General features: G+C 35.3%; 1 protein-coding gene across 1 annotated transcript in view; it reads left to right on the top strand.

Moving 5' to 3' along the window:
- The window catches only part of LOC110456196 (gastrin/cholecystokinin type B receptor-like), a 151866-nt gene extending 136587 nt beyond the window's left edge, over positions 1-15279 (top strand). The window contains exons 3-4 of the mRNA XM_021506774.1: positions 12677-13347; positions 14243-15279. Coding sequence (XP_021362449.1) covers positions 12677-13347; positions 14243-14347 — 776 coding nt within the window. The 3' untranslated portion in view covers positions 14348-15279. The remainder of the gene's footprint in view (positions 1-12676; positions 13348-14242) is intronic.
- The last annotated feature ends 676 nt before the right edge of the window (positions 15280-15955 follow it).

Genomic DNA, 15955 nt, shown 5'->3' with positions numbered 1-15955 from the left:
GGTTATGTTAAATATGGCATTGATCATGTTTGGCATGCTTAAAAAGTACTTAACCGGTTTTGATATTACATAAAAATGATTCTGTTGACAGAATACATATAAAGGAAGTTGTTGAAGAAGTTTAAAATATAGACTACCGTTGTAACTATATAAAGGCAAGTTGACAATGTTAGTTTTATTTTAATTTTTGTTAAAATTTTGCATGTTTTTCCAAATAAAAGTATCACGACGCTTACTTCATGTCTAACAATATGACATATTTAGTATCAAAATAACAGTAATTTTATACACTATACACCATCATAATTCATTTCCAAATTAACATTTGCCTGTGATATTTATCGGTCATTTTGTTAGGATACCCCGTTGCAAGGAGGTCCACTACGGTTATCAGTAACAATTATGAATAATTATTTATGCAGTTATTGATCATTTTTATGTATCTACATATGGCAAAAGAATAAAGGAAATCAAAGTGGGGGCCAAATGTTGACCCCACCTTTAGACTTTATACACGTTTTATGTCAATAGATCAGTCAACAGAAACATCGTCAACACTGACAGACGTGACTGTCACAGACATTGTTGTGACAAGTCCTCGACTTTCAAAGGTACATGTATAGACTTACCATAAAGAGCTTACAATGGCAATCGTCCGAGCGTTGCTGATGATGAAAAAAAGACTTGTCCCCTAAAAGAACTTCAATGTTGTATGTTTTACTGAATGACACTTTACTTTGGCAGGAGATGTATTCGGTTTAATACGCGAGGAGACGCATTCGCGAATATCTATCTGCCGCGAATAATTATACATGAAGCAACTATTAGCATTATTAAAAATAACATTCTCTCAAATAATGAATTAAAGAGTTCTTGCATGAAGTGTGTATAGTCCAAGAAATAAAAGTACATGCACACACCAAAAACCTCCTGAGATGTATATTTTTTCTTACCTCCTTGGAGGTCGATCTGTCGAATATCAGTTTGACTTTAACAAAGGATTTGCATACTGGTGTTTTCAGAGCCTCGCTATTAAATCATTTAAAACAGAGTCGAGAGAATAATTATTCGTGAAAATGTATTGATTTTACAGTACACAGCATGAAAGTAACGATTCGGTAACACGTTTCGTTGGAGGTAAATTACCAAGATAAATACAAAGTAAATTGAGGGTACTTAGTGTTACATATTAAGTTCAATGTTAATTGATTTTCTGCATGACCCCGAAAGGTTTTTAGCAATGACATTTCCCCTCACAAAAAAAGTCGCGGTTATTGAACACAATGAAACAAGAGCAATTAAAAATGATTCTAACGCGCGGTTCAGTAGTCTCTGAATTATTTTCTGCTTCTTTAATAGTATATCTAACTATAGATCAATCGTGATAAATATAACTGGGTTCCTGGCCGGGAACTGTTCATTAAACTTGTCAGTATTGCTTTCCATATCTTTTTGTTTTGTTTTGTGGTATAATGACATTCTGAGGACTGGTGTATTTTGTATGCTTTTTCTTGCGTAAAATACAAACATTTTCTAGCTATACTAATTGAAACTTTAACGGTAAACATTAGGCCACTGTCAGGACGGTTTTCTTCAGTAGTAGTCATATACATGTATATATATCTGAGGTCGTCCTCGTTACCTTCACTTTGAACAAGTTGTATGTTTCGGAGGTGTCTGTGATTTTTATATGCATCTATATATCTTACGGACGGTAGAAATGTTTGAGCACAATGACAATTATGTAGATCTAATTAATTGTGGCACTGGTCTCTCCCTGTTAGACGCACGCTGAGAGATTTGCATTGCTCTGTTTTGGAAACCGTTTTATAGCGGTCTTACTGACATTACCAATGTTGAGTCTGGAGTATTACATAAGATCCTTGTTTGATTTCCATAACGAATCGAGACATCTTCAAAACTTTCTGCTCTGTAACGGTAATTTGACGATGAAAGAAAATCAATGTCGAGACGAAGTTTGTATACGGAAGCCTGCAGATGTATGTATGAAAACATTCTGGCTTACCAGTATTCCCTGCCGACTTTTCTTTTGTCTTATCCAATCTGGAGACGTCATACAAGTCGAATGGAGATTGAAAAAAAATATGACAATCAACGAAACCTAGCGCTGTCGAGCATTTCATAATTTTAAACTTCCAGAAGATATTTGTTAATTCCTGAAATTAAGGAAGAAATAAAGTGACAGGATTGCATAAAGCATACTATTGCCCTTTAAAAATGTCACATTTCCCAAGTCTGCATTCAGTCGAAATGTTTTAAACTTTTTTTTCCGGTTAAGCTATAATTTAACACCCGAAGTCGAGTCAGTGACAAAGGGCTAGATGTTACCAATAATTGATTGGTTTGGTTTGGTTTAATATTGTTTAACGTCCTATCAACAGCTATGGTCATTTAAGGACGGCCTCTCCTGTGTGCAAGATGCATGCGTGTATTGTATTGGTGTGTGATTTTGGAGGCTGCGATATATTCTTGTCTTTCTTCTTGTGATAGCGCGGAACTGATGCCGACTTTAAAGTGCTACCTCACTGAAACATACTCCCAAAAAAAACCCAGCAGGACACCCCACCCGGTCACATTATACTGACAACAGGCGAACCAGTCGTCCCACTCCGAAATTGCTGAGCGTTAAGCAGGAGTAGAAACTATCATTTTAGCAGACTTTGTCTGGTACAGAACCCAAAGCCTTCCTCACAGGGGCGAACGCTCAATTAAAGGCCAAAAGTGAGGCAATGTCAAGGAATACATTAGGAAGAAAAAAGTTTTTTAGAAAGAAGAAAAAAAATAAGATCCCGAATTTAGCTTACAGCTACATGTAGCATTCAACAATTCTAGCACTGCCCAACCGCGTACTCATTTACAGCTGAGTAGACTGGAACAAGCGGAGTAAAGTATCTTGATCAAAGATACAACACATTGCCTTGCCGTGACTCGAACACGCAACCCTTCGGTCATGAGCCCGGCGTCCTACCACTAGACCACCGTACCTCCACAATATGCATAATTCGTCATATTTTAAGAAAAACCCTCCTTATTGCATTAACTAAACCAAATGTGACTGATTTACTGCCTTATCTCTGTAGACCTGCACTTTCTGCTAAGGAAACACATTTGACCTGCTGCCCGATTGGTAAAAGACGTGTTGCCTCTTGTTTCCTTTTGTCTCTAACCCACTCCTTCTTTTTATTGGTGTCGCCTTAGGTACCGAGCTAGGATAGATATTTGTCAAACTTTCCGCAAATACTGATAAACATTATACGTACATTATACCTGCCTATATCTATATCGCATACAGATAAACTATTCTTTTGTTCTCCAATCTTTTCAAAGGAATGTTCAAAAACAGTTATCAGGTTTTAGAATCTGCTTTCCATCCTGATTTCCTCATGTTCTCTCCCGTCGTAATTGTGAATGAATAGTTTAATATTTTATTGTTCCCATGACGTCATCGTGACGTGTTTTTCTCACCCTAAGGATTGATTAATAAGATCTGTCCCTTCCTCGAGAGCAGTCAAATATATCTACTCCGAGAGGTGATTGACTTGTCTAACCAAAGGCTGCTTCAGTATAAAATTCACCGTCTTATCCTCAATGTAAGAAAGTTTTTTCAGTCTTTTTTTTACCTCGAAACCAAATTAATATAAATAATGACACATGTGTGTATTATTAAGATTGAACTAATAGCGATGCATATGCAACAGTTTGACATTGATCTGCGAAGTGTTGGCGGTGGTAAAAGTAGGTACGGTGGTACAACCGTCTTCCTGTTTTTGTACTGCTGTAGTCCAGACTGAAAGTCCTTCCTGATTCGCCGGTGGTAAGTTAGATACGTGGTACGATGTTTTCAAGGCCGTACGAAACAAGTATATTAGACTACGTCTGTCTGTATCCGTGCTGCTGTAGTCCCGGCTGATAGTCATTCCTGACTCCCTGGTGATAAGGTGGATACGGTGGTACGATGTTGCCAGAGGATTAGACTTGTCAATGGCTATGTTGCTTTTACATTTCGTAGAGTATATGTCTTACTTACTTTTTACATCAGTCAAATAGAAATGAAACCCGGTTCTCATATCACCGTTCGTAGGCGACGCTGTTCTATCTAATATCAATCGATTTTGTGGTTGTTGGAATTTTTTCTCGTAACTGCATTTCAAAGATGTAGTTTCTTTTTCGCCTCAAGAAACCAAATATAAAGCTAGACGCATGTAATATGTACGTACATCAGATACCTCAACCTGGAGGAATTCGCTGGTTTTTCTTACATGTTTAAACATACTCTACAGTCATTCTTGTCAATTATCCTTTTTCTGTTTTCTTCGTCTTTACATGTGCAATGAAATATGTTGTCAATAATAACACGATTTTTTTGTTGTCATAACATTGTCCCTTGATAGGATTTTGATTTGGTAAAAGAATCTTACATCGAGCAACATCAGAAGCAAACTGTTTGGTGTTCTCAAGTTGAAACATTTACTATACCATCAAATGTGCATATGAGAGGACACTAGAAATTGGGCCCTTATGAAATGATTCTTATATAAAGGTAAAATACTATAACATATCAATAGATTGTAACCGGAATCACTGTTCTTTATAAACAGGTATTTCTTTAACATAGTTGTCTTTACAACAGTTATACACATAGGGAATACCCCTATCCTCGGTGTGAACATTACTTTTTTATTTTTGTTTTTAATAAGAAGCGACGTTTTATAAACTAACCATTGTCTACGTGTTACGTGTTAGCATCGTGTTAAAGAAATTCTAATTAAAGGACGCAATGTCTTTCGATGTTTTCGACCTGACATCGTGCTTTCTCATACTACTCATTCCAAAAAATAATTTTACAATGAATTAGACATTTAAGCAGTACATAAGATAATAATTTGTAGTGTTAAAGTGACCCTATTCAGAATGTTTTTGAGCTAACAGTGCACCTTGTCATATGCCAGAGGTATAACCGCTTTTAATGTTTGTAAATAGGTATATTATCCTAAATGATAAACTAAAATACATTGTTTTCTCCAATAGGTTTTTACAACAGTATGATTAATTTGCGAAGAGTTGTTAGAAAAGTGTATCGTTATTTTTTCTGAGGGATACAATGTGTGTGTGTTTTTAACTTCATTAGGACTCTCTTGTCTCATACTCAATAGATCACTTTATGCAATTCTCACATAGTTATTGTGATGCAGTTTTTCTAATAACTGCAAAATGTGTTAGTCTGTAACTATCGTGTAAATTTTAAATGATTTTCATAAATACTCGAATGTATACAACCTCGGTTTGTCAACAGAATATACAGCAATATACGGATATGCGTGTATTTTGAGGTTTCGAGATTGGTAGGTATTTGGCGTTATCTAATTAGTATCAGTGAAGTATTCAGTAACTATATAGTTAAACTTGTTAAATTGGCTACACCCTGCTTTTACCTTGACTGTGATGTGCGTACTTCCCGGGGAGTGTGTCCTCTGCCAGGCATGTGTTAGTCCGAAAACTAAATCATACCTGAAGACTACAAGTGTAAATCCCTCGATTGTTTCTGTAACTTTCCTTCAGAAATCACCGGAACAGTCAAGTGAGATATGGGTGGGCCTTGTACTGCATTTACCCCTTAGACGAAGATGCAGACGATAGTTAATATAATGGATCTTGTCTTTCAGTTTTCAGACTTGACGAGAATGTACTTTTATTCAGATGGAAAAATAAGATTCAAAGCCACCAAACATACAGCGCCGTTTAAAATTAAGGGCACACTTTTACTTATAACAAGAATATCATTCTTTGATATTGTCTAATCATTTTCAAGTCAATTATTTTGAAGGACCTCCATTCCATTCGATGAAAGGGACAATTCTCTTTAGCTTACTTCGCATGGCTTCTTTAAGACTCGACTTCTCCATCGATCACTACTGCTTTTGTAAAGCCTTCCACAGTTCATCTTTTATATGTGGGCATATACCTTGACATCCTCCTTTTTATTTGAGCTCAAAGGTTTTAGTTCGGGTGAAGGTCTTGATTGATTCCCAGCCATGGTAAAACCGCTATTCCTTTTCTTCAAATAATCTTTTTGTATTGATAGAGTTAACGTAATGAGGCAGATCTTGTTAAAATATATGTATTATTGTTTTAGGAAATTAAGCATTGCGAACTCGTCTTCAGATCATTCACACTTTCAGTCACTTCTCTTTGATATTTTCCTACTTCTCCCCTTTCCTGGCATATCATGGTTGCTTCCCGATTTCCGATACTTCCTGTGCTTTTTTTTAATCTTGATAAAACTGATTATGGATATTCCATACCATTTCTCCATCTGTTTTCCTATTGCTGTCCATGTCCATGTTGTAGAAAGTAGGAATTCGTCTTTGAACTGGCAGAAGTGATATATGCAGAACATCACCAATCGTCACTTAAACTGCTTGTGTAACTTGTAATCATTTTGTTCAGTCTCTAAACGTGTGTGTTACATTCTAACAAATTTCGTATTTATTCACGTATACAGTATCGTCATAAATACCAAACAATTTGACAAGATAAACACATAGGTACATCATTATCGTTATATCTCCTGTTTTTAGTGTTTTTTGTGTTTGTGTATGGACTTTTACTGCGTGGAACGTCTGGTATGAATCTCCTCTACCACCTCCGACACCCAGACCGCTATACTCACTGTAAAAGTGCACGTGCGGAACACATGGTTTACATATTATTTAATTATTTAGTGTATACGGTGATATATTGCAACTACACGTTGATGTGAAGTGATGGTAGAACTCAACAACTTGTACTATTTATAGGAGAATGGGTTCACTTCGACTCCGTTATTCACCAACCTAGCCTGATCAGATAGCACGATTTATGGGCATTCGTTAAATCAAATGTTGTGTATGTTAGAAATTCTTCAAAACGTGATTTGGTTAAACAGATTTATTTCATTCCATCCCATTCAGGTACTGATTTACTAGAATTGTATATATACAATCTTTCATTTCGTATATTTTCTAAAATATTGAAATTACTAATGGAAAATGCATTTACATGACACATTGTAACACTAATGATATTTGTTTAAGATAACTATCAAAAATAGCAATGTGATTTGTTTTGTTAACTGCTCGTTAGGAAAATCCAGCCTTGAAAAACTTGGCTCTTGAATATGGGCTGCAAAAACATGATTTTCCGGACTATTGAAATCATGATTTTTTAAACTGTGCTTTTTGATCCGTCAGACCGTTTCTCTTTTAAGAAAAAAAAAAAGAAAAGAAAAACAACAAACTCAAAATTTAAACGTCACGCTGAAATGTTTCAAATGCCAGTCGATATGTCGAAGTCCCTCGCTCCTCACATCAATGAACCGATTATTTGTTACTTTTATTAGATCTATATTTTGTGAAGAGTGTTTGAAGACTGTTCGATTTGTGGAGTACGTAAAGTTTTACTGGTGGTTTAAGGTGTTTGCTAGACTTGGCATTTAATGGAAGAACAGTTCCTTTCCCATCTTGTTTAGTTCTTGGTTTTTTAGATAAGATTATACTTTATGCATATTGCGTTTTTGTCGTCCATTTGTAAATGTTCGTCTCAAACAATAAACTCTATGATTTAATGTTGGTTCCTATATCTGTATATTTCCATTTCTTCTTACTTTTGATTCCCATTTCTACGCATTCCTATTCCTATTGACATTTGGGTTGTCCCTTTCTATACATTCACGTTCATTTTGAGTAATGGTTCCCATTTCAGTGATATCACATTTCTACGGATCGGTAGCTCATATATCTAGATCTTCCCTGTCTATCGGTAATTGTCTTTTCCCGTTTCTACCTTCCATTGTAGTGACTTACCATTTCAAATGACCGTTGCTTCTGATTTTTATCCCTTCACATTTGTACTGACTTTTGTCGCCATTCGATACTTTCCCCATTTCGACAGACGATTGAGTTATATCACTGAGCTGGCTTTTTTTTATCCTTAATCGACTTCACAGGTTTCGGTTTACAATTACTTAACGATCTGATATTTTGTTATTTTCCTTGATTTTCCGGTGTTAATAACAAAACATCAACACAATTATTCAATCACTCTACGTCAAGGACTTTCCCTTTACGCGTGATTGCAGACTACATCAGGGAAAACGATCAGAATCCAATTTGTCAGATTATTGCATTGATAGCGTGAATTATCAAGGAAGGGAATAACAACAAACTGCAGGATAGCATCAGAACTACTCTTTAATAATACCTTCTCGATCGTGAAGACGCTTGTTATGGCGAAACTAATACGACACGCCATCACTTCAAATGAATGTATTAGGTCCGGACGTACGCGTTAATCGCCTACAAAGTAGAATTGGTACATGCTATACACAATGCTAAATTTTCTTTTCTATGCAAATCGCATAATTTTTTTTTTTTTTTTTTTTTTTAAAAATTTTCAAACCCCCNTTCTCAAGCCACCGATGGACAGTGATAAAGATATTGCCTTGCCCTAGTGTAGATAACCTAACAATTTGATGAATCCGTCTTTACAAACGAACGACGAAAGCGTGCGATCAGAAATTATTGGATCTTAAAGTTATAAGATTGTTTGTAGGCAAACCACGTACTGTTGACATGTCTGTGCGTTAGGAGCTATAACGACGCAAGTGATAAGCATGTTTGATGCTGTGCTAACTATTCAAGTAATTCATTCACAGGGACCAGACTAGATCACACTAGATCACACTAATACACGAAGGGTCATACGAGTACACCAACCTGTACTCCTAGGAAAAACAGAGCTCGAAATAAATAGCATACCTTACATAGTGTAGTAGAATAATATTCAAATCATAGTTGATTGAATGACTTTTTGATCATGTCAGTGCTTCCTAATGTATCAACTATTAACCAGTATTAAAAAGCACCGTGCGATTCTCACTGTAAGGCTGACGAGAAAGAAATATATAGACCTTCTACATTTCGTTATTTTTTGATCGACTCAACTCTCAGTAATTTGTCAAACAACGGTGTGATAATGATAATAATAATAATAATAGTAAGATCTTTTATTTATCCTGGGATACATATTGAGACATGTCTAATTTACAATATGACCCTGCATCAATATATTTACAGATATCACATAAAAATACACATAAGCTACATGAAAGACATTTGCAGATTAAAATACATGTATATTAAACACAAATACAATACTTATTTAAAAAGTATATAAGAAATCCTGTGGGTATTCGCGTTTAAAAGCAGCAACACTACACGCATTTCTAATATTTTCATTCAATCCATTCAATGAAACAGAACATGTGTACACAAATGAACGTTTAAAAAAAATTGTTCTAGCAGTGGGAATATAAAACTTGTTGGAAACTGATGACCTTGTATTTCTAAAACTGATAACCATGGCTGACATAGGTAATATATTACTTAAAACACTTGGAGTATTCCCATGTAAAATTTTGTAAGCCAGAACTGCTTTTAAAAAAAAATAATCTTCTATTGGCAGCCACTTTAACTGTTTAAAAAGCAAAATGGAAGGGGTCCAAACGTCTCTTATACTTAACAAAACTCTAGCTACTCCTTTCTGAAGTTTGGAGATTTTATGAATATATGATTTGTTACTAGCCCTACTGCAGACTTCAGAATGATAGATAAAATGTGGGAAAACTATATTTTAATATACTTTACTGAGAACATCATTAGACATGAAAGGTCGTAACCTTTTCAGAACGCCAATCTTTTTCGAAATTTTCTTTGATATGTAATCAATGTGTTCTTTCCAAGACAGACAACAGTCGACAAAAACACAAAGAAGTTTTGCACAGTGTACAGTTTCTATAATTAAGTTATCAATAGTAATGTTCAACTCACGATATTTAGATAACTTTTGAGACGACCCAATCAACATGCACTAAGTATTGTTCAGATTAAGACTAAGTTTGTTTTATCTCATCCACTGAATTGTACATTCTAAGTATTCTATCATTTGTTTTTCTAAAAACTCATTGTTCTGTTCCTAACACTTTGTGAGGTGTCATCTGCATACATTACTACAGTAGAATGTTTCAGACATTTAGGGTAGTCATTAATATTTGAAATGAAAATCAGAGGCCAAAATATAGAGCTTTGCGGTACACCAATATTGATAGGTTGAAAATCAGACATTTTATCACCGTAACTTACAGCCTGTGATCTGTTTGATAGGTAAGAAGCAAAGAATTCTAACCAAAGAGGTCATACAGCATACGCTTTAAGTTTTTGTAAAAGAACAGCATGATTAACAGTATCTAATGCCTTGCGAAGGTCGATAAAATCAGCACCGGTTAAGAAACCTCCATCAATATTTTTCAGCCATTTGTCTACAATATTCACTAGAGCTGTATCAGTAGAATGATTTGGACGAAATCCAAACTGGCAATCACTAACCAATTTGTTGTGTGAAAGAAAATTATACAATGTATTATGTGCATGCTTCTCTAAGATCTTACTGGGACAGAGATAGGTCTATAATTGTTAACTAAGGTAGAATCACCTGCATTAACTATATGTGTGACCTTGGCCTTTTTTCCACTCAGAACGACAAACTCCTTTTGAAATTAACATATTAAACAAAAAGGTTAAGGGTGACACAATAGAATCACCAGCAGATTTCAGTAGTTTCCCAGAAATACCGTCTACACCAGTAGCTTTACCATTAGCCATTTGCTTGATGTCAGCGAGTCCAAAATCTGGTGTGATATTTTAGATAACATAAGGATTGTCAGTAACAAAACTGTCTATTTTTAGTAAAATATCATCAAAGGTTTTGCCTAATTCTGTCCCAATACTGCATTTTTTTTATTAAAGGTGTCAGCAACATCTACCTTTTTAATAGTAATTGCATCAACTTTTAAATTAACAGTAGTAAATGATTTTTTACAGGGCAAAATGTCCTAGATCTTTTTACACATTTCTTTAGAACTTTTAGAACATTGCATTACAGACTCATCTAAATAATTCTGTTTGCCTGTCATATTTTGAGAAGAACTCTGTTTCTACAAGCTTTATCCAATAACCAAGTGATAAGTCCTTTGGACAATAAACATAGATCGATATAAACGTCTTTCGATTTATCTCAATTATTTCCAAATATTCATGTTAGAAAACATATAATTAAACAGCTGTTGAGGTATCTAAAATTGTAGAAATGTATTTAGTGAAAATAGTAAGCATTTTATCAAAAGTTTAAATAGGACGCTCAGTAGTCTAGTGTTAGGATGCCGGGCTCGTGACCGAATAGTTGCGGGTTCGAGTCACGGCACGGAACTGTATTGTATCTTTGAGCAAGATTCTTACTCCGCTTGTTCCAGTCTACTCAGCTGTAAATGAGTACGTGGTTGGGCAGTGCTAGAATTGTTGAATGCTAGCTGTTAGCATCGAAATGGCAGCTCCCGCTATATGCTCCCCAGGGAGTTGAGAAAGATATTGGCTGGTTGCAAAGGCCCTATAACCATGGATAATAATTTGTGAACCGCTTTGAGACGACCTACGAACTAGGTTGTGATAAAGCGGCATACATGTATAATAACCTCGAATTATTTAATATTTCTTTTTTTGAATCAACTGTTGAATTGGAATTCAATAAGAAATTATTGAAATTAATTAATAAACATTTGGAATAAAGAGGACATACTTCAATTTAAAGGACGCAATTAGATACATAATAGATTAAAAATACAAGTTAAAAAACGGTATATATTTGGGTTCGATAATTAAATCAAACGCTATTTATTCAATTCAAATGCCTAACTTTAATTCAAATGTTAGTTTCCCCAATTGTAATATATAATCACAATTTGGCAACGTTTCACATGTCATGGTATATGACCAGAAAACGGACTTAATATGTGTGAAATATTTCTTAATAACTGACTTTATATCAATTAAGTTCAGCTGTAAGTGTATATAAAGGAATATAATGTAGGTACGTAATAGCCATATAGGTATGAAACCTAGCTACGTTTACATTTCTCGTCATGCGCATCTTTAAAAATATGTTTGTAAGCTGCTAGGTTTTAAATCATCTTGCTTACCTGGATAATGTTTTCAATCATTTTATGAAAGAAATGTTAACTTCATTGTTGTTTTATATAATACTGTTAACCAAATAATGGAGCCGTCAGTTATGCGGAATTAATCACGAGTTTCCTATGGTAAACGTTTCTGGCAAGAGCCAGTTATTAGGAACCATTCGGGATTTCCTGGCAAAACTGATTTGGCGGAGCTATTGGGCTGAATGAATGCTAGAAAGACCGCAATATCTATTGTTTATGAAAATACATACGGTTTTTTTCATCCTTGCTTCCTTCCTTGAATATATATTTATAACAAATGAGAAATACAATCCACTGCTCCTTCATTCTGATGTCCTGACGATACATGCTTCACGACTCCTCCCCCCTTTTTTGTGAGCTTAACATATAAATATATATATTCATACATTTTGATATCAATACATATTCATTTGTAAGGTTCAAGTTTTAATGCTATACCAGAACTGACGGTCATGTTTTACTTTGTGTTCGAAAATGTTCTGTTATTTGTAATTATACTTATACTTCATTTTATATTATATAGTTTGTATTTAATTAGTGTTTTCAATTATTTGTTGTTATTTTCAGGTATGTATGTTGAAGCCAGTGTCTTGACAATCGTCTGCATGAGTGTGGAACGGTACCTGGCCATACGACACCCGATGCGCATGCGCACACTGTGCGATCCTCGCCGCGTGAAGCAGGTGATCATAATCACGTGGGTGGTTGCCATCATCACAATGTGTCCCCTTGCCATGTACAAAAAGTTGGAGAAATACAACGTCATGTTCATGGAATTATCATATTGCATAGAAAATTGGCCATCGCCGCGAGCCAAACTTTGTTATGAGTTGTTTCTCATGTTTATTGTGTACATTATGCCTGGTTTCGTCGTAGTTGGATTATACACTGTGATTGGCTGTAGCCTATGGACCCAGGATCACACTTTACAGCGAGCAAATTCTATGGTCAATAACGAAGCGAGGGTTATGGGAGGTCGACGTAAACTAGCCCGGATGATGATTGTTATTTCGATTCTGTTTGCCGTGTGCTGGCTACCTTATTTCATTATAAATCTGTGTATTCTATTCTCACGTGACACATCTATTCCCATGAGCCTCTACCCTTACGCATTGTTGCTAGGACACGCACACAGTGCACAGAATCCGATTCTGTATTTTTTCATGCACAGAGGTTTCCATGACTTTGTGTGGCGACTCATTCGCTGTCAGTGCCAGCAGTTACGGAACAATCGACAGGTGAGTTATCGTGAATGTCTAAAGTTATGGAACAGTCGACAGTTGAGTTAGCATTATTGTCTAAAGTTACAAAACAGTTGACAGGTAAGTTAGCATCAATGTACAAAGTTACGGAAATGTCGATAGGTGAGTTATTACCAATGTCTAAAGTTACGGAAGAGTTGGTAGGTAAATAACCCTTTATGTGTAAAGTTACGGAAGAGTTGATAGGTACATGACCCTTTATGTCCAAAGTTACGGAACAGTCGACAGGTGAGTTAGCGTTATTGTTTAAAATTACAAAACAGTTGACAGGTGAGTTAGCATCAATGTACAAAGTTACGGAACAGTCGACAGGTGAGTTATCATCAATGTCTAAAGTTACGGAAGAGTTGGTAGGTAAATAACCCTTTATGTGTAAAGTGTGTAACAGGAGAAATGTATGGCCCGACCAGGTTTCGAACACGGAACCCTCTGGACTCTTGACGGACGCTCTACCAATTAAGCTACCTGGTCGCCGGTCACCAATATCAAACCGTTACGGAAAAGTTGGCAGATGTCATTTTCAGTATTGGATGATTTTGGAACAGATAAATAGGTTTTGTTTAAGATTGGGATATGAATGATTAGAAATAGATTCTACTGAAATTCATAAGATTGTAAATGGTTAGTATGTAAAATATCAATAAGATAAAGATGCATACATGTAGTTAAAAAACTATTCCTAGCAAGATTACCTAAATACTATGTCTCGCGCTGTTTTTGTGCTAAAAACTCGCAACTTCTGTGTAATAGTAATATCATACCACAGTTAGTAATGTATGTATAGTGGAATGTTTACCACATAGTTGTGTCACGTGATCGATTGACTCATTTCGTGTCTAGCTAATTGTTTACGGATCCATTTCCTTTGCAGGTTTCTGTTTCTGCTCATCCAGCATCGGAAAAAACGATGATGACGTCAATTCGAAACGGTAACAAGTATTCATATAGAGGAACTGCACGTGGAAAACATGTTTGACGATTACACGCGACTTTCTCAGGATACCGGGTATATATTCACTCTCGACTGGAACCTATCCTTAGATATATACTTACATGGAGGGGCGTCAAATCTTGTGTCGTTATCATATTTTACCATTACTATAAAACATAACTTACATTAAGATATATGCCACGCTATACTGTATACTTTAAATTTGGTTACTTCTGGCGAATCCTTAATTATTTACGCGATATATTCAGAAGACTTAACGCGAGAAAATGGAAGTATTTGCGTATTGCCCATAGACTGATGAATACATTTTGCTGTTTAAATATGTGTTACTAAAGATATGTGAACTGTTTGAATCTTCAATAAGCGAACGTATATCTCGCCAACTTTAAGCGATTAACAGTAAAAGTTTCGCAGGTTGTGTAGAAATATGGTACCAATTCAGTGCGAAAGAGGCGATGGGATTGGTGACGACCTTTGATGCCTGACATTGGAAAGATGAATATATACATGTACCCTACGTAGTTTGTTATGTAAATTTGACTGGGCGACTCGTTGTGCCTCTAACATGGATGGACAAATATAACTATTTGCATGACCTGTGATAAATTTTAATTATGAAAGTTTAAAATATTAGTCAATGCTCAATTTTAATCATTATTACCATTTCTGTCATCCTTCACTCCACGAATAAAATGATGCATCTGCTTCAAAGCGTCATAAAACTGTTTAGACGGTCATTTTGAATTTAAATTTACCAAATTATATACTCCAGATTATAACTTACAGAAATAATGAATGTGTTAAAATGTAAAATGATGATGAGTAAGTCGAAAGCCTTGTCGAACAGACTGTTAGACAAACAAATATAATTCACAGGTTTTTCACAGTGCTACGTTGACTGACAGTGATCTAGGTGGGAACCCTGGCGAACAGAATTACTTAACATACAAACAGAAATAAAGAAATATTAATCAAATATTTATCCGTGTTCACGTTTTCTTGAAATCCTTTCTTCCTATAATGTCTATTTCAATCAGAGTTTTCTCAGTTTGATTTCTACAAACAGACACACGGTAAATGTATAGTATCATTAATTTTAAATGAATTGAACCTCATGTTACACTGCATAAAGATGCCGGAATCGTTTTCTCTTTCGAAAGGATGTGTAAATACACGATAAAAATATCTTACTCATAATACACTTAATCAGGTGATTATTTCACACTTTGCCAGGCCAATATGGCTTGTTTTTTCACAATCTATATACACAGAAAGCTATCATTTCTCATCTTTTCTGTAACTACATATGTAATTATTCCAAAAGACTTCTAAAAGCGTTTTCCTCGTGTTGGCGTAAACATTGCCTACCATTGTAGCATTCATCGCGGTCTACTTTGATGCGGTAAAAAAGGAAAATAGAACTAAGATTACTTATATCTACTGGCATGTGTTTCGCTATTTATCAGCACGGGGAAAGTTAAAGCATTAGATTTTTTTGATAAAAAGAGCAACTTTTCTATTGTCAATAGTGTTTTTACGTAAATCATTATAATCCATGGTTTATCTTTTTATTAACGGTAAATGTTACATCAATTATGTGTACTTGAGTACAAAAAGATGACATTACTACAT

The sequence above is a fragment of the Mizuhopecten yessoensis genome, unplaced genomic scaffold, assembly GCF_002113885.1.
Source record: "Mizuhopecten yessoensis strain PY_sf001 unplaced genomic scaffold, ASM211388v2 scaffold8561, whole genome shotgun sequence".
NCBI classification, from domain to species: Eukaryota; Metazoa; Mollusca; class Bivalvia; order Pectinida; family Pectinidae; genus Mizuhopecten; species Mizuhopecten yessoensis.
Note: the sequence above shows the minus strand (reverse complement) of the source record. Positions and strands in the feature narration are given on the sequence as shown.